At 35.8% G+C, this 23611-nt stretch overlaps 1 protein-coding gene across 1 annotated transcript in view; it reads right to left on the bottom strand.

Moving 5' to 3' along the window:
* UPF1 (UPF1 RNA helicase and ATPase) overlaps positions 1-23611 on the bottom strand; it is a 57711-nt gene that overhangs the window by 23851 nt on the left and 10249 nt on the right. Inside the window, exons 2-5 of the mRNA XM_074302996.1 lie at positions 10386-10528; positions 7684-7773; positions 5366-5533; positions 4121-4301 (exon numbers count right to left, since the gene is read on the bottom strand). Of these exons, the coding sequence (XP_074159097.1) occupies positions 4121-4301; positions 5366-5533; positions 7684-7773; positions 10386-10528 (582 nt within the window). The remainder of the gene's footprint in view (positions 1-4120; positions 4302-5365; positions 5534-7683; positions 7774-10385; positions 10529-23611) is intronic.

Raw genomic sequence — 23611 nt, 5'->3', positions numbered from 1 at the left:
ATTAAGACCAGAGAAGTCTAATCCAAGCCTCCCATGCCTGAATCTTATGATCCCAATAATAAAGGATATATACCCCATAAGAGGTCATCCCAGATGTTAACTGAAAGCCTGCAACAATAAGGAGGAGTTCACTGCTACCCCTGAGGTAAAGACTTATTTTGTTGAACAACAAAAATCCAAAAATGAGCAAAAATTCTATAATAGGTTCTGGCAATGATCTAGACCAGGAGTTCTTAATCAGAGTATAGTAATCTGGATGGGAAAAAAAGAACTATATCTTTACTTTTCTATGCAAGAAAAATAGCATTTCTTTCTTTAGTATTATGAATGTAGGCAACATTCTGAAAAGGATTCAATGTATTACAGAAAAGGTTGGGAACTCTTGATTTAGCCTCTTACTCCACCTAAAAAAATTATATGAAGGAACAATGTATATGTCTGGGCACATTCTTTTTAAAAATTTCCTGTTTTCCTTACTATTACATTTCAACGCTGTTAAATACCATAAAATACAAGTCAACAAATATGTTGTGCTCACTACATGCAAGGTGTTAAGGAGAAAAGCAATTGTCATTCCCAAGGGATTCACATTCTATTTGAAAAGAAACTGTGCTAAGGATAAGCACAAGGCAGAATGATGGCAGGACAAAGCTGGGGACAGTAGCATGTAGACTATATGATACAGTTTGGTCAGAGAACAAAGAATATAAAGGGAAATAGTGGGAGAAAGCTAGAGAAATAGTTTGTGAGAGGTCTTGGATGTTCCAGTGAATTTCTACTTTATGGACTGGAGAAAATAAATATGAAGACAAGAAGTTCAGTTAAGAGAGTATTTATTTCAAAGATAAGAAATCTGAAATAGGATTATGCTAAGAGAAAGAAAAAGATGAATTCAAGAGACTTTAAAGAGGTAGAGTCAACATGACCCTCCCCCTTTTAAGAATTTTACTCCAAAACTTGAGGGAAGGGGAAAGAATGGAATAAGAGAGAAAGGTCAATATTTATGCAATGAGACTAAGATTCACTGACTAGGTAAAGAACAGGTAACTCAAGAATTTTGTTGATATAGCTAAATGAGGGAAATTAGGCAGAAAGGAGGAAAAATCAATTTCCCACCCAATACTGGTAGAAGGGAAAATAAGTGTATGCATGCATGTATGTGGTCCTCAAATTTTTTAAATACAGGGCCAGCAGACTGTTGGAGGACCAGACTATAGTAAAAACAAAAACTCATGCTCTGTCTCTGCCCCTCCGCCCATATGCCATAACCTGGTGGGCCGCATAAACGTCCTCAGTGGGCCTCATCTGGCTCGAGGGCCATAGTTTGAGAACCCCTGTGTTAGTGCCTTTGTCCTGTGTATGTAGCATTTTGTACATGCTTGGGCATATACATGTTGTCTTCATTGGATTGGGAGATCCCTGAGAGCAAGGACTTTTTCTGTCTTTATATCCCCAACACCACAGCACAATGCCTAGTACAAAGGAGATGATGAAGAAATGTTTAGTGGACTACTCTGGGTCAGGCATTAATAGGAAATTTACTATTAATCCTTCAAGGTCCACCCCCAACTACTTAAAGCTCTAAACAAGCCAACTTTGTGTCTGGTTTTTCCAAGTACAAATGGAACCATTTCTTAGCCTGTGGCAAGTGATACATGCAAGTAAAGGAACAGGGAAAAAGTAAAATGGATGGTAAGAAAAGTCAGATAGAATCACATGGCACAGATACTATAAGCATCATATTTATAGTTCAATATACCTAAATGCTCTATAAACAATAGGCAGTAGAAAGGCAGGAATCTCTGGTTATTACCAAGCTGCTACTAACATTTTACTTCTCTTGTTTGGTCAGGACAATACACTGGAGTGAGATTTTAGACTTTGATAATTCATTCTCTGCTTGAAAATCTCCACGGAAAGAATGTGGTACCTTCTCTTTTCTGGAAAGTTCTCTCTTGTCATATTTTCTATCAAGATGAAATTTGCTTCTCTATAACTTTTCCTTAGTCTGAGCTCTCTCTTTCGACCCAAGTAGATTTTGATAACTTCCTTGACTCATAAGCACTAATTTAATACCTATGAGGCAGGCACCTTTTAAGAGTGACAGATTGAATGATTTCTAATGAAGCTAAAAATATGGGTTGAGGCAAGGATGTAAATGAATCTAAGAACTAAACATACAAGTTTCCATTTTGGGTTCAAGGTAATAGGGCGCCAAAGGACTCAATGGAGTAGGGGGTTTTCTATGGTCATATACATATCAAAATTTATGGGATTCAGAAAAGCAGTACTCTAAGGAAAATTTATCTCTCTAAACACATAAAAAAAGAGTCTATCAGTGAACTGGTCATGAAACTAAAATACTAGGAAAGCAACTGAATTGATACATGGAATAAAATGAAGAGTAAGGACTCAAGTTGAGATTATAAACCTAGGAGACTAAAAGGATAGTGGCATCTTTGACAGAAATGAGGCATCTAGACGAGGGTGGTTGGGGGGGAAGGGAAATGGGAAATATAAACAGATGGACAGACAGATAAATCGTTTGGTAAGATAAAGTTGTCTTTGATTTGTATAATTTCAAAGGTTTAATAGGAGAGGCCTCTGGTGATAAAATGAAGCCTAGAGATAATATGGAGACCATATAAACAGACCTATGAGTCAATTCAATAGATAATTACAGAGAGAAAAAAGAATAGGAGAGAATCTTGAGGAACATCCAAAATTAGGCAACATGACAGATAAACCAGGGCAAAAGTACATCAGGAGTTAGAGGGTATAATATAGTAGGGTCTAGTAAAGGTTTCTTTGGTTTTTTTTTCTTTTTCTTTTTTTTTTTTAAAGAAAGGTGGATTTACAACTCAACTCACTTCCAGTTGATCAATGATGGACAGAGGTAGCTATACCCAGAGAAGAAACACTGGGAAGTGAATGTAAATTGTTAGCACTAATATCTGTCTGCCCAGGTTACATGTACCTTCGGAATCTAAAGTTTATTGTGCAACAAGAAAATGATATTCACACACATGTATTATATCTAGACTATATTGTAACACATGTAAAATGTATGGGATTGCCTGTCATCAGGGGGAGGGAATAGAGGGAGGGGGGGATAATTTGGAAAAATGAATACAAGGGATAATATTATAAAAAAAATATATATATAATAAAAAATTATTAATAAAAAAAAAAAAAAAGGTGGATTTAGGTATGTTTGAAGGGAACAGAAAGCATATCTATATGTGCCCATGTGCATGTAGAAATGGAGAAGAAGATAGTACAAGAAACAATCTGCTAAAGAAAGAATGGGTTGAAAAAAATTAAAGAAAAGAAAAAGAAAAGAATGGATTGGATGAACGAAGGTTAAGGGCACCTGTGGAGAAAAGAGTGCTCTCTGCAATAAGTTACCTTACTGCCTGAGATAGGAAGAAAGGCTGAGAGTGTGGGGGATAGTCATTGGGATTTGAGATGAGAAGAGCTCATGTTGATTGGCTTTAAATTTTCTCAAAAATGGGCAAGGTTCTCAAATAAGGTAAAGAGGGTGGGCAGAAAGCCGGATAGAAATCAATCCCCAAAGTATAAAATGACATACTGTAAGCTGGCATGAGGTTGCTACAAAATCCAAATAACAAGAACACTGGTTTAGCAAATATTCGTAGTTTGAAGAGAGGTTTGGAATAGAGGGAACCAGTTAGGGACAATTGCCTTGACACAGTGAGTCTACCGAAGCAAGACCATATGAGTGCCTGGATTACCCAGTTGGCAGAGGTGTTTCATTTCCTCTGGCTCTGTTCAGAAGCATAGCAATCATCACCATTTTTTCTCCATAACGATACTTCAAATATCTGAAGGCAGCAATGATATCCTTATCTTCACCAGGTTATTTATCTTTATTGCCTTTATACATTTCAAAAGAGTGTCATCTATCTCAATTGTAAAAGCTCTTTCTGAAATTGTAGCACCCATAATTGATACTCCATAGATTGCCTAACTGATCAGACAAGAAAACACACTGAATTTACGGAAAGTTTCAACTAGGAAGGAATTTCTCTCTCAATGTGTAGCCAAAGCATAAAATGTGACGCCCTGGTTTATTTTAGGTCTTTTGAGAAGATCATACCTTCCAGAGTTCCTCTAGTTTGTTGATTTGTTGTGCTGTTATCTGCCGTGCTCTCAGCTGCTCCTGCTCAGAAGGAATCTTTACCAGCCAGGAAAGAAAGCAGCGATCCTGGATCAGAGGCTGCCACTGGGAGCTGTCCCAATTGATATCCTTTAAGCTGCTCTGACTGGCACAGGGTTGCCTATAAAATCCAAATTACAAGGACAATGCACTCATGGGTCAAATGCTAGTTTATCTAACAAGTTAAATAGGACCTTGTCCACTATCTGTGTGCTCTGACCAAAAATGGCCTGTTACTTCAAATCTATAATCTTCAATTATAAATTTCCTAACACATGTAGATTTTTCATTTTTCAAAAGTCATGAGAAGCCTTAAAATTGGACAGATACATTTTTGAGATTAGCCAAGATAGTCCCTGTTTTTTCATAATAACAACTCAAAAAAAGAGACTATGGAGTGGAATGAAAGAATCTCACAATAGAGAAGACTCAGAGAAGAAACTTTCACCTCAGGTAAACTTTTAAACAGAAAAAAAAAAAAAAGTTTAACAAATTTTTAAAATTCATTTATATCCAATGTACTATGTTGCTCAGTATTGCAGGAGATTAACCAAGGTCTAAGGCCTACCATCTTCAAAAAGCTTATTGTAGTTGTATGGAAAGAAAACTAAACAATATTTTTGAAATAAAATCTACAAATCTATACAGAAGCCATATCTGAACTTTATCTTTTACCATTGTCCCTTCTCATAAACCATGGCAAAGCCCATTATATATACAGGATTGAATTTCACTTGTTTGCCCTTAAGACATCTATTAAGCACACATCTTGAGCAGGGCTCTTAACCACTCATGCCCCAGGTAGCTCTCTAAGACTAAACTATAGAGCATGGGATGAATCATTTTAGTAGGAGTTTCCTTCAGAGTTGTAGTCTTGCGCTCCCCTTTCCCTCCAAAAAAATTTATGACAATTTAAGTATTAGAGAAGCTAAAGAGAATAAAAACATTTCCTATCCTAGTGAAGCTCACAATGTTACTCACATAGGGAGTGAAAGGGTAGATATGGGATAAGTTAACCTCAACATTTGAAACAATTAAAAAAAACAAAAACAAAATATAATTGCATTGACTGAGGCAAAAATTGTGATTGAGAAGAGCTAGGAATCAACAAGGAAATAGGAATTGAGACAGGAGTTGCAGATTTTAGAAGGACTAGATAATCTTTTAATAAAATCTTTCTCTTACCTGCAGAGGAGTACCACTACTGAATCAGCTTTGGCAGGTATGAAGCCAAGGAGAAACACATTCCGACATCCACAATTGTAACACTCCAGCACAGTCTCCCCCAAGGGTCCATCCTTATGGAGAGTTACTTCTTTGCATTTTGCTCTTACAAGATGATTTACAATGTGGCTGAAATCAGGACAGAATAAAGCATGGTTGAAAACCAAGAATAAACACACAAGTTGATAGTTTCTAATCTTCCCACTTAGAAGTGAAATATTTATGGTCAATTAGCAGGTACTTAAGAACATTTCACTCATCTTAGCATCGCTAGAGAATGAGATGTTCCATATAACAACTACCTAGACACCTGAAAATTTAAAAAGAATTTTTTAAAAAATGCAAAATCTTTCTAAAAACGTTATTTTACCTTAAATGCACCTGCCAAAATATTTATAATTGAATGTCCTTAGAAACTAATGAAGGTGGCTATTTGTCCTGATTTCTGTGATTCTTCCCCTCCCTCTCCCCACTGCACCTGCTTTTTTATAGTTATAGCTTATCCCTAATTACTTGCTGTGGCATTTGATCTTGACAATTATTGTCTAAGGAATCAGATGACCAAACTTGTTAAGATCAGATGTCAACTAAGAGTCAAGAGGCTCTGAATGAGAGCTCATGTGGCTTTTCCATGGTGAAAAGATACAGATTTTTAAAATACATTGCCCCATTAACACCTGCCTGCCTACACAGGGGATGGGGAGGGGGTCAATTTCTGGCTTGTCCAATTCATAGTGTTCCTGGGAGAGAAGGCTAACCGAGAAGTGATGAAGATAAAATATAGCAAAATACTAGTCAGTCAAAATGCTTAGGAATGGGATTATTCTATTTTTCTAGTTAGTCTTTTTCTTGAAAAATCTATCAGTTGTTCTTCTAGGCCAGAATCTGATTACACAGTACTGTAGATGCAGAAAGTACAAAAGCCTAGACATAATGAATGTATACTCAGGAATATGTCAGAAGCTTGTAGGACTTTTGTCATATCAGGGTTTTTTGGTTCCCATTTGCCTCTTTCCTCAAAGTGAACTGCAGAAGAAAAATTTAACAGGTTAAATACTAGCTACACAAGGTTTAAGAGGGGAAAAGGAGTAAGTATTTACATAGATCCTACTGTGTGCCATGTACAATTGTTTGATTTGATCCTCATAACCACCCCGGGAGGCTGGTGATACTATTATCCCCATCTTACAGTTGAGGAGACTGAGGCAGCAGAGGTGGTAACTTAGCCAGAGTGACACAATTAATCTGAGACCTGATTGAATTCAGATCATCTTAGTTGCAAAGCCAGTGATCTCTATTTAGCTGCTTCACCATGAAAAGCATTGTTATAGTGGGGAAAAACACAAACCACTGACCCTCAAAGTGTAAAACCTGCACTTAAGTGCCATTCCATCCCCTTACTAGCTGAAGGATAAGTCAAACTCTCAGTCTACTTCCACATTTATAAAATTGGGATAATAAACTCTTGCACTATTTATTGCATTTGATGGATGAGAATGAAGCATACAAGAAAAAGTAAGTACTAATAAGTACTTAATTAAGTACTAATGTTAAGAGGCATTAAGATCATTACTTCTTTTTTGGTAAAAGAAATCCAAAATGGGCAGTAACTTTGGAATTTGATAGAGCCCTAAATTTTAAGGTTATAGCCTATGCTTGCACAACTTAAGTACTAAAAAACACTCATATCACCCTAAACAAAATAAGCAACTTAATTTGATTAGATTTGATACAGGCTTCATATATGTACAATAACAAACTAAAATATAGTACTTTCTGGTAAATGTGAATGAACTTTTCTTTGATGGACCAGAATCTGGTCATTATAAAAATCAAAAATGCCCTGAGAAAAGAACGATACCTGTTCAAAAGGCTCAAAGTGACATTCCAGTCATTATATTCTCTGAGAGCACAATAGTCTCATAATGTACTTTAGTGGTAAAGGCAGAAATCTTAAGATTAAGTTGACATGGCCAAAAGCTCACCTTGCATAAATAAAACATGAAAAAAAATTTAATCACACTTGTATAATAAAAATGAGTGTGGAAATACATGTGCGTGCATGCATATGCACGCATGCACAAACACACACAAAATCAAGAGTAAATACATGAAGGCATTCACACAGCACCATCTGTTTGAAGTTAAACCAGTCAAACAGGAGGGAAAAAAAAGGCCAGGTTTGTTAACATCATTTTCTATTGTATTTCACTCCATCATTTTCATATAGTTCTAAGCAGAAATCTGATTAAAGATCCATGCATGTTTTGATGAACTACCTGCCAGAAGTGTTTCCACGTCCATTACAAAACCATTTCTTGCTAGTATTGCAGTAGACCACGCAAGCTGGATCATGGATGCCACAGTAACTAAAAAAGGAAACACATCAGAAAACTTTAAAAAGTAGAAAGGTTTGCTGTGCACTTTTAGTTTAGCATGATGTAAAATTTTTTTCTTTTATGTCCTTTCAAGTTTTGCATCAAGCAACTTCAAGTAAGATAATCCCAGGAACAAAATTAAATTCATTAACTTCAGAGGCTTAAGTCCTGAAAAATCAAAACAGAAATATTAGGAGGATTGTAGGGAATTATTTTGTAACGGGAAACAATTTGACTGCAACCAATTTTTATTGAGTTTGACAGAACTGTGGATAGATGCCAGTGAAGCCATTATTGTTCTAAATTCACTCGGGCAAACAGATATCCCTCTTAATTCTAAAGAAAGAAAGCCTAATATCCAAGGCTGTAGTTACTACCACTTTTGAGTTTCATCCTTTATAATTTAGTAAATAGGAAACAAATATTTGATTTGAAGAAAGCTAATACATTCAAGTTAACAGTAGCATAAGATAGGGACTGGATCTATGACTTCACTGCTACAAGCAATGGAATGAAGAAAAATAAGCAATGATGAGAAAATTCTATTGCTGAAGTTGGTTTGGCACCTCTACAACTTATAGTCTCAGAAACCTGCCTCGGGTACTAAGGAGCTGATGATCTGTCCTACGTGGCAGAGACAGTGTTTGAATTCTTGGCTTGAAAGCTGGCTCTTCCCGAACCATGTGAAACTGAGAAGGTGGAGATTTTTCTAGTACTAACAATGAGATAGCTACTTTGAGTGAGTAAAGCCTGAGTTCAAATACATTTAGCTTCTAAGGAATTCTGCCTATTTCTCAGTTCACTCTCTAAAACTGAAATAACAATAGCATCTACTTCCCAAGATTGCTGTGAGGATCACAAACATAAAACATCCAGCAAACCAAAGCTAATTCTCTGTGCAGCTTTCTTACCCGCTAAGATAAAATGTAGAAGGCACCCCATATATCCCATTCTGACTATGAGCTTTAATTCACAGTATCTTCCATGACAGCCCATATCTAACTCCAAAGTATATGTATCAAAATGTCAGCTTTATATTGAGTCACTTGTAAACTCAATATATTGTGTATTCCCAGTTCCAAGGCTGTGCTACACAATAAATAATGTTTATATTCATTTTACAAAGCACTTTAAGATTTAGAAAGCATCTTCCATAACAACCTTGGGAAGTATACACTGCGATCTGCATTGTTTTCATTTTACAAAGAAACTGAAACTCAAGTTAAGTGACCTGTCAAGTTCTCTCCCACCTTCTCACTTGACCTATGGACTCTACCAGAATACTCCTAACTGCTTGCAAATCTACTTCATTTAGTAAGACTCAAGGACAAGCTCTTCCACTGCTCCATGCCCAGGAGAGCTCATAATTCAGTGCTGCTTTATCAGAAAAGTTCTGATTTGTACTATGCGCCTGTGAAAAATTCAAATAGTGCACATTTGGGTTTTGAAAAAAGAAGCCTCCCAAAGATCAAAATTTAAAACTAAATGTTAAATGTGTATAGAGGATGGGGTATAGGAAACAGTAGGTATGTTATAATAGGAGGGAAAAAAAGATTCCAAAGAGAATTGGATTTTTTAAATCTGAATCACTTTCTTTTTAACATTCTCTATGCCCAACTAATGGTAATCTCTAGGAACCCCATTTCTCACTATTCCCCTTCCCTGAAATGTTCTCCCTCCAAATCTTAACTCTTAGAATCCCCTCCAGTTGCTAATGCCATTCCCCTAGGGTTATTTTCCATTTACTCTATATTTAACATTTATGTTCTGATTTGATATGATGTCTCTCCCGTTAAGACTGTATGCTGTTAGAGGTTTTGGGCTTTTTCTTTGTCTCTTTTCACTAGAACAGGGTCTGGTTTATAATAAATACTTATTGATTCTATTTCTGGTCCCAACAGTGACTAGTTGCCTGATCTTAGGCAGGTTCATGTTTCTGTATCTTAATTTCTTACTTGTAAAATTACAGGGTAGAACTATATAAACTAAAGCCCTCTTCTGGCCGATAGTCTCAATTCTAAATTCTCATAAATCTGACATTCTATGGCTTTAAAACAAAATGCCATGCATTTTAAAACAATTCGAAGATTCAGAAAATATAAGTAAACCAACTCTCTCTTTAAATCCATTGAGAAAACTAATCAGTTTCAAAAATTGTATGACAAGCTCTTTGTAAAACAATCACCTCTGATTTTATCCATCAATCCAGATTTTCACTGATGAAAGCAAGTTAAAATGAATAATAAGGATAACCCTGATGGGGAAAAGAAGTCATAGAAAGGAGAAAGCCTGAATTCTGTCTGAAAGTATGCAGGATATTCCATTTCTTTATCTTATGAACTAGTATGAACTTAAAGCAGCTATGATGCTATTTTCTCTTTCTACCCTTAATGTCTGCAGTACAAACCCAATAAACTTGTAAATATCCTAAGGATGGGGCTGTATGTAAGAAAATCAACATTATAGTCCAAGATTTTAATTCAGTTTTTTAAAGAGAAGTATAGTCCCTGGGAAAATACCTCACCACAATTTTCTCTTATCACTATGACAAATACCAGTATTTGTTTGTCATTGCTAGAGTTTGGAACAGAATGGATTTTTACCTGCAAGCATGCACAGGAAGATCCTTTGTATAGTAAGTATCTTCTTCATCTTCTTCAAAATTCAATTCAGCCAACAGTTGGCTAGTTTTAGCTACACTGTCATCCACAGCACCATTCTGCAGGATACCATCAGGTCCATTAACCTATGATTAAAAAGTCAGTTGAAAAGTTGTACACTATTCATAAAGCAAGATATATTAAAAATAAATAAATTTACCAAGGGGGAAAAAAAAAAGCTAGTACACTTTATCCTAAAAGATTTTGAACAACTACACAATGTTTTATTACAAGTAGGAAGACGGGATCACAACTCAATTTCTACCTTAAAATTTATTTTATTTATTTGTTTATTGCTGAGGCAAAGCTTTTTTTTAATTTTTATTTTTTTTATTTTATAATTATAAATTTTTTGACAGTATATATACATGAGTAATTTTTTTATAACATTATCCTTTGTATTCATTTTTTCCATATTTTCCCCTCCCTCCCTCTACTCCCTCCCCTAGATGACAGGCAATCCCATACATTTTACATGTGTTACAGTATAACCTAGATACAATATATGTGTATAAATCCAATTTTCTTATTGCACTTTAAGTATTTGATTCCGAAGGTATAAGTAACCTGGATAGATAGACAGTAGTGCTAACAATTTACATTCACTCCCCAGTGTTCCTTCTCTGGGTGTAGTTGTTTCTGTCTATCATTGATCAGCTGGAAGTGAGTTGGATCTTTTTTATGTTGAAGATATCCACTTCCATCAGAATATGTCCTCATACAGCATTGTTGTTGAAGTGTACAGCGATCTTCTGGTTCTGCTCATTTTACTCAGCATCAGTTCATGTAAGTCTCTCCAAATCTTTCTGAATTCATCCTGCTGATCATTTCTTACAGAACAATAATATTCCATAACCTTCATATACTATAATTTACCCAACCATTCTCTGATTGATGGACATCCATTCATCTTCCAGTTTCTAGCCACTATGAAAAGGGCTGCCACAAATATTTTGGCACAAACAGGTCCCTTTCCCCTCTTTAGTATTTCTTTGGGATATAAGCCCAATTTGCTGAGGCAAAGTTAAGTGACTTGCCCAGGGTCACACAGCCAGGAAGTGTTAAATGTCTGAGATCACATTTGAACTCAGGTCCTCCTGACTTCAGGGCTGGTGTTCTAACCATTGCGCCACTTAGCTGCCCCCATCCACCTTTAAGTTTTAGAACTATTTTCCCTTGAAATACTATTTTATGCATACCCTTTGATCCAACAGTGTTACTACTGGGCTTATATCACAAAGAGATTTTAAAGAAGGGCAAGGGACCTGTATGTGCAAGAATGTTTGTGGCAGTCCTTTTTGTAATGGCCAGAAACTGGAAACTGAGTGGATGCTCATCAATTGGAGAATGGCTGAATAAATTGTGGTATATGAATATTATGGAATATTATTGTTCTGTAAGAAATGACCAGCAGGATGTGATTTCAGAAAGGCCTGAAGAGACTTACATGAACTGATGCTGAGTGAAATGAGCAGAAGCAGAAGATCATTATATACTTCAACAACAATACTATATGATGATCAATTCTGATGGATGTGGCCCTCTTCAACAATGAGATGAACCAAATCAGTTCTAATAGAGCAGAATTGACCTGAACCAGGTACACCCAGCGAGAGAACTCTGGGAGATGCCTATGAACCACTACATAGAATTCCCAATCCCTCTATCTTTGTCCACCTGCATTTTGGATTTCCTTCACAGGCTAATTATACACGATTTCAAAGTCAGATTCTTTTTGTACAGCAAAATAACTGTTTGGACATGTATACATATATTGCATTTGACTTATATTTTAACATATTTAACATGTATTGGTCAACCTGCCATGTGGGGGAAGGGGTGGGGGGAAAGAAAGGGAAAAGTTGGAACAAAAAGTTTTGCAGTTGTCAATGCTGAAAAATTACCTACACATATATCTTGTAAATAAAAAGCTATAATAAAAAAAAAAAAAAGAAAAAAAAAATACTATTATATAAGTATCATATATTACTTTTCACTAGTAAATCCACTGGACCTGAAATTTATTACTTATTTTCCACATATACTTCTATTTGGACACCCTAATTATTTTATACATCATATCACTTTCAAAGAAAAAAAATCCAATAGTATTATATGTGATATAAGATTGGCTTAAAAAAGAAAAAAAAAAACTACAATCCATATAATTCTTGCAATTGTTATTTGAGCATGTGGAAAAAGAACAGAGAAAATAATTCTGAACATTTTCTACAAGTGCAGGTTGTGCCTATAACCATTAGAATACACGAATTTAAATATTCCAAATATGGGAGAAAAGACAATTTAGGTATCTCAGGCGTTACAACTGAATATTAGATGACATCTTCCTCCCCAATACTCCTTCAATTTGTTCTTAATCTTATTGTTAAAGAACCTCAGCTAAAAAAAGGTATAGAAACTTTGAGGTGGATATGCTTCTATTCAAAACCAAACTCCTTATGATTACAATAGAAGAGTCTCCTTGGTTCTGTCCCTCTTCATTCAAACTTACTTAAGCAATGCATCTGGATCTGCCTCAGTATACTTCCTACCTCCACATCTGCCCACATAACTAATCTTAAAATGTCTCAATCTTTTTCTGATGAAATACTAGTCATCTTCCAGATCCAGTTCAAAATGCCATATCTTCCATTAAACTTTCCCCCCCATTTAAACAATTCCTGTTTTTTATGCCTCTCTCATATATTTAAATGTAATTTTTGTTTATGTGACTGGCTGTTCCTTATACATTTTAAAGTGAAGGACATTTTCTTATTCATTTTTCCCTCTCCCAGACATTATATAAGAGCACTACAGATAGCATACATTTTTTACCTCTCAAAAATCTATTCACATCAAGTTGTTCTAAGTGCACATAACTAGATAAGCAAATTACTTATGACAGAAGGCTAGGTTAGATATTATCAGAATACTCATCTCAAAAATAGCACAAAAGGTATTTTTATTGTTTCTTGAAACCATACTAATTATACTACTGGTATATTATGTTACCAACATCTTATGAAGCTGATCATACAATCTATAAAATTTCAAATTGTATTAACAGTAAGATCAAGAATTCATATAAGAGCAGCACTAATTAGATTGCATCATACAAAAAACAAGAGTATCTTTAGTACATTTACCCCATGTTATGAATCACCTTATTAAAAATGCTCATCTCCACCCTTTCCACATGATTTTCAACCTTTCTTTATAACTAAACAATTAAAACCTCCCAACTTAACTGAAACCAATAATCCCTAATTATAAGTCTCCTCCCTTTGACAAAGTTCATATTCTCTTTAGTCAACCAGCAAGAAGCTAAGAAAGCACAATGCAGTAAAAATGGTGAATCCAATGCTAGACAAGGCAGAGAACAGTTTTAGTTCTAATTTCACAACTTGCACATGTCATGCTCTTTGTAGTCCTACTTCCTCATCTATAAAATAGAAATTGAAAAATATCCCATCTACTATGATTATTGGGAATATCAACTCAAACAATATAAAGGCATTTTGAAAAATAGAAAACATGATAACACTAAAGCACTCAAAATTCATATAATTTCTGTTTATAGTTTACAAAACACTTTACATCCATTATCTCATCTGATCCTCAAAACTTAGAAGCTGACAAAGTATTAGTCTCACTTTACAGATGGGGAACTTGAGTCCCCAAGGAAGGACTTAAGATCCAAAGTCACAAAGGTATTAAGTGGCAGAAATAAGACTCAAATCTATATTTTCTGATCTCCAGAAAATAGGTTCTGCTCGACCATAGTGGTCTCCCTCAGTGTACTTGTCTTCCCTCTCTGGCTTATCTGATCCTACTCATTTAACAACTTTGGGCCTGGTTAATCTACTAGGTACCGTAAACTGCAAATGTAAGGACATTGTCTTTGTCACCACATATCACAATTTTCCCAACAAAATTCATGGATTAGAATTTTAGAATTCAGATTAGAAGCCTTGTAAGTGTGTGGGAAATGTGCCCTTATGAATTATATAATAATGAGTCAAGAAGAACTGAATATGTTTTTCACGTTTTCTGTGGGAGTTAGCATATAGTTATTTCTTATCAAGATAATTCCATCTTGTTGCATGATATAAAGGAACAATTTCACTATGCTTTGTGACTTCCTGGGTTGGCTGAAGTTCTCAAAGTGTGCACGTGTGAGCATGTGTGTGCATAGGGAATAGGAAAATCATCTAGTCCAATATCCTTGTTCTACAAATAAGGAAACCTGAGACGCAGATATGTTAGGTGATTTTCCAAGTCACAAAGCTAGTAAATTGAAAAGGAAGGATTTTAAAAGCAAACTGTCCTTATTCTAGAAAGACTGGAGTTCAAATATGGCTTCAAACTTACTAGCTGGGTGATCCTGAGCAAGTCACTTATAACTTTTGTCTCAATTCCTTATCTGTAAACTGGGGACAACACTGAAGAAGGAACACACTACAGTATCTTTGCAAAAAAAAAAAAAAAAAAAAAAAAAAAAAAAAAAAAAAAAAAACCAAAAAACCCATGTCATATGACTGAACCACCAAAAAAAACAAAAAAACAAACAAACAAAAAAAAAAACAACCCTTGCAATTCTGAAGTATAGTGAAGAGTGTCTTGTGCACAGCTCAAATGGAATAAATCCCTTAGGTGATGCTATCCCTTCATATAATCCTGTTTATATATGACAATCTAATGACTGAAACAAGTCCTAGAACAATACATTTGAACCAAGATGTATGACCACTCAAGAGACTGATTTAACTATCCATATGGGAAAAAAACAATATAAAAGTACCAACTGTCCAGAACACAACATAAAAAATAAAAAGCAGCCTGCTATGTTAATCCCGAAATACTTTTACATTTGGCAGGTGCCACATAAACTAAATGGTAAATGAATGCAGCCTAGAAAGTAATAAAGATAGTGGAAAATTATGTAGGATTTTCAAAACACTATTTTCCCAATAATGTCATCATGCTGCAAATCATGAAAAAAATATAAGCTTTAAGGAATCAAAAGTATGACTGATTTAGGTTTAAGCAGGCTGTAGTACACTGACAATAATGATATGCATCTAAGAGGTATAAAAGATACCATTAAAAAAGTGTAACAATGGAAAAGGAAGTTGAGGTTCCTTAACAAACAAGTGAAAAGATGAATAGCGTGAATGCCATCTCACGTTGAGACCTAAAGAAAGACCTCCAGAATACAAGATAGATGGCCTATAGAAAACTTTTGGGAGGATGAGAACAAAATTAAAAATAAATCAAAATAAAAAGGCAGATAGATGGATGGATTTACTTGGGTTAAATTACATGAACTATCTCAGTTTCTTGTCCCACTTCCATACTATTACCACTACTCTCTCATTCACCTAATTTACTAATGTTCTTCAGATTTGGGGTGAGGGAAACAGAAATGGGAAGGGTGGCCAAACTGTGTGAATTCTTTTTATAATGACTCTGGCATACACTGCCATCACTCTGCTTTATGTTCTTCCCATCTTCTTGCTGGGAATACTGGACCCTATTCTCTTCCCTCTCCAAACAATCCTCTGTACAGATACCAAGATAATCTTCCTAGAATACTGGTCTGACCAGATCCTGTTTCACCCCCCACATCCCCCCAAAGCCTTCAGTGGCTCTCGCTGTTTATACAGTACAAACATTTTACCCTGACATTTATAATCTAAAACTAACTTGGCTATCTACCTGTTTCTAATCCCTCCCCGATTTCAATTAAAATAGAGGAATAGTTTTTCAATCTTTTTCTTCATAAACAGAATCTACACACATACACATCTTATCTGACTTTGTGTGTGTGTGCATATGTGAATAGATACATGTACATACTGTCTGCTAGTAAAAATATAAACTCTTGAGGACAGGGACTGTTTGATTGTTTTTCTCTGTCGCACACAATGCTTACTAAATGCTTACTGTGCCTCTATTTAGATACACAGTTCATCTCCATTTACTGAAACTGTTTTTCCTTACAGCCCCACTTCAGCGTCTACACTTTCTCATAAAGCCCTTCCTGATGATTCCAGCTGACGTGACCTCTTTTTTGCCCCATTTGCATTCTACCTCATACCATATATTTTTGTACACATGCTCAGTCCCTCCCCCAGACTTTAAGGCTATGACATTTTTTATCTTTGTACCTCCAGTTCCCAGCATGATGTAAGGAATATGTAAGCTAAAATAGGATTAACGAATTAAACTACACATTCCTAGTTAAATTTCTCAAGATTATGGGAAAAACAAATTAAATGACCTGCATGAAAAGATCCAGTTAGTTTTCAATTACCTGCAGTAATGGAAGAAAATCTAGGCTCACATAATTCAAACCAGAAAGCAACCCCTAAGTAAAATTTTGCTTCTTAGACACTGCCAGAATTTTTCATCTCCATTATCCAATACGATTCTATGCTTCCTTATTTCCTTGTTCTCTAGTCTTATAAACACCTACCTTCTACTCCAGACCATGATTGTGATTATGATCATGAACATGAACATGACCTTCACCTAGCTCAATCACACATTAGGTGTTCCTGGAATACCTCCACCATTCAGGTAGTCTGGACCCCAAATGCCAAAGAGAAACTATCTGTAGTTACAGTTTAAAAAGTCAAGAAACACTTATTATTTCTCTTTCTTCCTGAAAATAACTTTTAAGTAACAATTTATTAATGTCTAGTAGTAGTCTTTACTCTGCTAAGCTCTACTTCTGGAAAGTTATCTACACTCCTATCCTCTACCATTTTTGCAGTCCCTGGGTAACCTGGGCCTTCCACTCATACTGGTCTCCAAGATCACCAACAATATCTTAATTGCTAAATCAAGAGGCTTTCTCTGAGATCTCATCTTTTTAGATCACATATTCTTCATGGATACTCTCTTCCCTTGGTTTTCACCACACCATTCTCTTGTCTCCTTACTCCTCAATTTCCTTTTCCAGCTCATCCTCCATGTCCTATAGTTTTTACTTGCCTCCTGGAATCTACTTTTGCAGCTCAAATTTGATATCCTATGAACACCTTCAACTCCACATGTTCAAAACTGAACTTATCCTTTCCTCTGAAAGCCCAGCCTCCTTGCTAATTCTTCATTTTTTATCAAAGACACAATAATTCTTCCAGTCCCCTAGGTTCACTTTGGAGTCTTTTGTGACTCTCCCTCAGGTGCCAAAATGTTTGATTCCATCCTCCCATATCTGTTCCCTTTTTTCTCTATCCCTAATTCAGACAAGCCCCAACTAAATCTCACATGTTATATATACTCTAACAATTGGCCTCCCTGCCTTCATTAAAGAAAGACTTTCCTTCTCTGAACTAACCTCCTAATCAATCAATAAATATTAACTACGTACTACATTCCAAGCATTGTGCTAAGCAGACCTCACAGTTTAATAGGAGAAATGACAAGCAAATAAGGTACAAACAGGAAAAATTGGAAATAATCAAAAGGAAGACACTAACATTATAAGGAATTAGGAAAAATTTTCTTATAGAAGATGAGATTTTAGGTGAGACTTGAAAGCAGAGGATTCACAGAATGGGAGACAACCAGTAAAAATGTCTGGGAGTAGGAAAACAAGGTGTCTTGGAAGCAGCTACATGCTCAGTTGTTAGAGCACTGAGAGCTGAGTTCAAATCTAGTCTCAAGATACTTGACAGCTCAGTGTTTTCTCAATTGTAAAATAAGGATAATCCCCAAGATTGCTGTGAAGATTAAATAATAGTAATACCTACTGTAGATAGGCTCTTTCTGCCTAGAGAGGTGATCAATGAGAAACAGGTGATCCACAGTGTTTTAAGGCTTCAATAGTCAAGAAGGTTGAGGACAGAGAAAAGGCTTTTAAATTTGACAATTAAGAGATCATAGATAACTTTGGAGAGAACAGTTTCCTGGAATGGAATGAGAAGGTAAGAAGGCAGACTTTTTAGAGAGTTAAGAAGAGAATCAGAGGGAAGGAAGTAAAGCTATTTATTGTAGGCAGGCTTCTCAAGGAAATTAGCCATGAAAAATGGAAAAAATGGAAGAGAACAAGCAGCAGTGGATTATCAAGTGAGTTTTTTGACTGAGATATGGGTCTGTTTGTAGGCACTAGGGAAGCAGGGAGTAGATAGGGAGAGACTGAAGGTAAATGAAAGAATGGGAATTTTACAAGAGCTTACTAGTTGCCAAAGTGATTCCTAAAGCACAGGCCATAAGTCTGATTACTAATACCTCTACTCAAAAAGCTTCAGTGGTTCCTTAGGGCCTCCCAGAAAAACTATCAACACTTTAACACAAATGAACTCCCAAGATACACTTACTACTGTGTTATTTTTTAGTGTTTTAAGTCCTTTACTTTAAGTCCTTATCTTTCCAGACTAATTAAACAATGTTCTCCCCCATGAACTATATTCCAGCCAAAGTGGCCTGGGTACTGTTTCCTGTATAAGACACTCCGTTCCCATCTTCACCACCCCTTTGCATCTGCTACTTTTCATTCCTGCCAGCCCCTCCCCATCCCTTCCATCAGCTTATTAAGCCTGGCTCCTTCAAGGTACCATGCTTCAGGTGTCACCTCCTCAGCAGTGCCTTTCTTCATTCCCCTTTAAAGATTTGAACTAAAGGTGTGAACTTTGAGCTAGAGAATTTTTAAGTACTGACTTAGCACCTAGTAAGGATTCTAACAATTCCCTCTAGGTTTTATCCCTTCCTCCTCCTATTTCTTTCTTTAGATTGTATTTTATGTTTACATATGGAACAGGCTGATCTGCATGTAGGTATAATTTAAAAACAAAATACAACAATAAAACTTTTAAAAAATTACTGTCTACATCTTCTATCTGAAGTAGGAAGCTCCAAAAGGACAGTGACTATTTTAAGTTTTGTATACCTAGTACCTAGTACAGGGTCTGGCACAAGAGTGGGTGGGTACTTTTAATGTTTGTTTACTTTATGTGCTCCTTCCATACCCTCATTCCCCAGAAGTCTAGCTTCTTAAAGGCAGAATCTGGATATCAAAATGTTATTATAGCATGCATTTAGTATCTGTTGGTAACAATGCAAAATCTCCCTTCTTTACAAAGGGAATTATGGGTGATTATGATTAATTATGATCAGCTGCTGCCCCCCCTTTTTGTTATAAGAAATAACTTATTAGGTAGGAGATGGGTTACATTCCAAAATGAGCACAAGACAGCAACATAAAATATTTTTTCAAGAAATGAATACAAATGCTGAAAAACAAAATCAGAATCACAGAATTTCAGAACTGGAAGGTACTCTAGATGCCATCTAGTCCAGCCTAAAAGAAAAAGAATCCTTTCCAGTACATATTATCAATGATCCCACAGCTTTTGCTTGAAGCCCTATAAGTAAAAGGAAAACACCTCAGGCCTGCTCAAGCCTCCCCTATCATTCTTGGAAAGTTCTAATTGATAGGAAGTTTTCCCTTACTTCATGTATTTTTTCTCCTTAATTCTGCTTTCTGAGGTCAAAGATCCTGAAAATCATTCTCTTGGAATTTCCTGTACTTTCTTCTCTGAGCCAAACACTCCTAAGTTCCTTCAACAAACTCTTACATGCCATGAAGACCCAAGCCTTTACTGGTTTCTCTCTGCTGGAAAAATTTGACATCAGAGTATCAAGCATATCTCAACAAGGTCTCTCAGTATCTCATTGCTTAAAATTTTGGTAAAGCACAATGGAGTATTTTTTTAAAATGGTTCAAATCTTCAAATTATTCACATGTGATTTTAAAAATGAATCTGAAGAGGTGGCAGTATTTGTGAATAGAGGTTGCCTTGCAGTCAGAAAAATATGCCCACACTGGCTGTGGGCAAAATATTGAGCCTCTTTTGGCCCTCCAGGCAAATATCTAAAATGTTAAGTTTCAGAGGAATGGAAGAAATAAGGAAGGAAGGGAAAGAGAAAAAATGTATTATATATGCCAAGCATTTTACAAATATTATCTTATTTAATCCTCACAAAAGTCCTAGGAGGGAAGTGCTATTATCATTCCCATTTTAAAGATGAGGAAACTGAGGCATTAAAACATTGACTTGCTAGAAAGTGTCCAAGGCTATATTTGCTCTCTGTTTTCATCATTCGGGCCACCACATCACTTGGCTGCCTGTTTAGAAAGTTCAGCTCCATATAACAAATTAACATCTCTATCCAAAATAGAAAAAAAAAAAAAAAAAAAAAAAAGCCCCAAACCTTAACAAAACAGTAATGATTTGTTCCATCTCCTTTTGATTATGTTTCCATACTTAAAGTTTTGTGGTTTTTTTCCCAGCAAAGTACACACTCAGCACCTTCTTTGATTGTTATCCACCAAAACTACATAATGTTACAGATTACCAGAGCTCAAAAGGAACTTAAAAGCTTAACCCATGCCTGAACAGCAACCAGCAAAAAGAACAATTATATATCCAGACCTAGAAGCCTCCAGTTAATAATGTACTACTGTCTTTTCAAACAAGCCTAATTCAGTATTAGCTGAATTAAGAGCATTTTTCCTTATGTTAAAATAGCTACTTCTCTGAAATTTTTACTCATTTCTCCATATTTTGATCTCTGGACCAAGTAAAACATGAATATTCTTCTATATAACCTTCCAATATAACCATCAGGACCAATCCAATCATCACAAGCATTTATTAAGATCCTACTATGTGCTAGACACATTCCTTCCCCTCTCCCCCCAATAGCTGATCTCAAGTGTATTCTACCACAGGAAACAATACAATACAGAACAAACACAAAATAAATAACAGGTTAGTTAAGGAGGAAGCATACTAACAATTGGAAAGGAAGGGGGACAGGAACAATCAAGCAAGCTTGGTGGTAGTTAAAGAGTGTTGAAGGAATTAAGGTTTTTTCTAAAAAGGGAATATATCCTAGGGAGAGTTCAAATTTGAATTTAGGTTTTCCTGATTCCAAGTCATCTATCCACTGTGCCACTTACCTGTCTTTTATGATAGGAGGCTATTATAATAACCTAGAGATAATGAAAGCTACACTAAGATAATGAATGTGTGAGTAGTGAAAAGGGAATAGATGTTAGAGATGTTGTGGAGTTAGAATATATGTGAGGCACTGAGGTGTAGAAACAGCCCCTATACTCAATAATCTTCTAGGGACAGAAAACAATATGTAAATAGACTATGCAAAACATTACTTGAAGACAGATAAAGCATTAACTAGGGAGTAAAAAGGAAATGTTTTGCATGGGAGGAGGTCCATGAATTGAGTCTCCAAAGAAGTAAGGAAATCAAAGTGGCAAAGGTGAAAAAGAATATGAGAATGGGAGAGAACTAAAGGCATGCTAGGTAGAAAAAATAGAATACTGAATTTAGGAAACAACAAATAGGCCAGTTTGGTTTAAGAAGAATATGAAATTAACTCCAGAAAAGATGAATGTGATAAGAGATGATGGATGCAGTGTTATTAGTTATGGAGGTAGAATCAATAATAATCCTAAATCTTCCTAGAAACATGGATAGATAATAATGACTCAATACGAAGAAGTACCCTCCACAAATTATCTTCTGGTCACCAATTCTTGCGACACTAACTTCTGAAAGAAAAAAAATTTAGGACCTACCCTCTACTACCAGTCTTATCTGAGTCACTGCATGCTTTGACAGTAATTCTGTTTCTGCCACCCTTAGGGAGGATCTGGGAAGATACTAGGAGAACACTCCTCCCGGGTTCCACTTTTTACAGCAGATATCAGTTAAACCAGTCATAGGAATTCAACACTTTCCTCCTTTCTTTCAAAAAAAACCTACAGTTGTACCAAAAAGTTCCCCTACTAGTCTTGGTTTATGCCAGTTTTTTTTTTCTAATAATTAACTCACTTTGTATAAATGAGAGAAATATAATGATCACATTGGACTTGACAGGAACCATGGTTTTAAGACATAAGTACTCATATCACCCTTATATTTTAAGTTTAAAATTAAAGGCAGAACTTCAGCTATTCAATTATATTCAAAATAATCTGCATAGCTCTTATTGCCAACTGCAACTGAGTTTATGTTAGTTAAAGCAAAATATACAAGGTATAGTGATTTGTGGACTGATACCATCATACAGCTAGGTAGCACCATGGATAGAACACTGGACCTGGAGTTAGGACAATCGATTTCAAATCTGTCCTCAGACACCAGCTGTGTGACCATGGGCAAGTCTCTTAACCCTATTTGTCTCAGTTTCCACATCTATAAAATGAGCTGGAGAAGGAAATGGCAAACCACTCCAAAACCCAAATGGGGTCAGAAAGAATTGAATACAACTGAAAAGTGATGACTATGACATAAACAAGAGGTAAATTTAAGTTGACTTCACCCTCAGATTACCCAATCTGAAAGTGGGGAATAAGGAGGGGCTAGAGAGACACCATTAGGCAAGGATCACTCCATGAACAGAGAAGGTGACAGATACTGAATAATGTAAATATCAACCAATGAAATTTAGTGTTCTTAGAATGTTTTTCAATGCCACTCATTTAATACAGCAATTTTGCAAGTACAGTAGGTTTCATCTTCTCCACTTTTACAGATGAGAAAGTTTAAAATTTAGCACAAAAGCTAGGCAACAGTTAACTAACATCTAACATCAGGTGTAGCACTGGGTTCAGATTTGTACTCTTGACACTTAACAGTTGCATGACCTCAGTCAGTATATTAAGAAAAAGAATATCACTAGTCGTTTGGCTTCTCTCATTCAACCAGAAATCTAAAACAAACAATACAGTTTGGATTCCCTATTCAATCCTAGTTAAGAAATAATTTACATCATTTTACAATTCTCTTAAAAATACCCAGGTTCAGTGAGGTTTTCTATTAAGGATCAGAATCAGCAACTCCTTACTAAATGCAACTAAATTCAGGAAGCAAGCGGAAAAAAAAAAGACTGATAATAAATTTAAATGATTCCTACTAGGCAAGCCACAACCAAGACAAATAAGCACAACTTACAGGATAGCACCTACTATTCAAAACCATCTAGTTATACTGTCACTTAATCTTCATCTCTATCCATAAGAGAATAAAAGACTTGGTCAGTAGGGGCAGCTAGATAGTGCAGTGGATAGAGTACCGGTGCCAGTTAAATCAGGAAAACCTGATTTAAAATCCAGCCTCAGACATTAATACTTC

The sequence above is a fragment of the Sminthopsis crassicaudata genome, chromosome 1 (genome assembly GCF_048593235.1).
Source record: "Sminthopsis crassicaudata isolate SCR6 chromosome 1, ASM4859323v1, whole genome shotgun sequence".
Classification (NCBI taxonomy): Eukaryota; Metazoa; Chordata; class Mammalia; order Dasyuromorphia; family Dasyuridae; genus Sminthopsis; species Sminthopsis crassicaudata.
The sequence above is the reverse complement of the archived record's forward strand: the minus strand, read 5'-3'. Positions and strand labels throughout refer to the sequence as shown.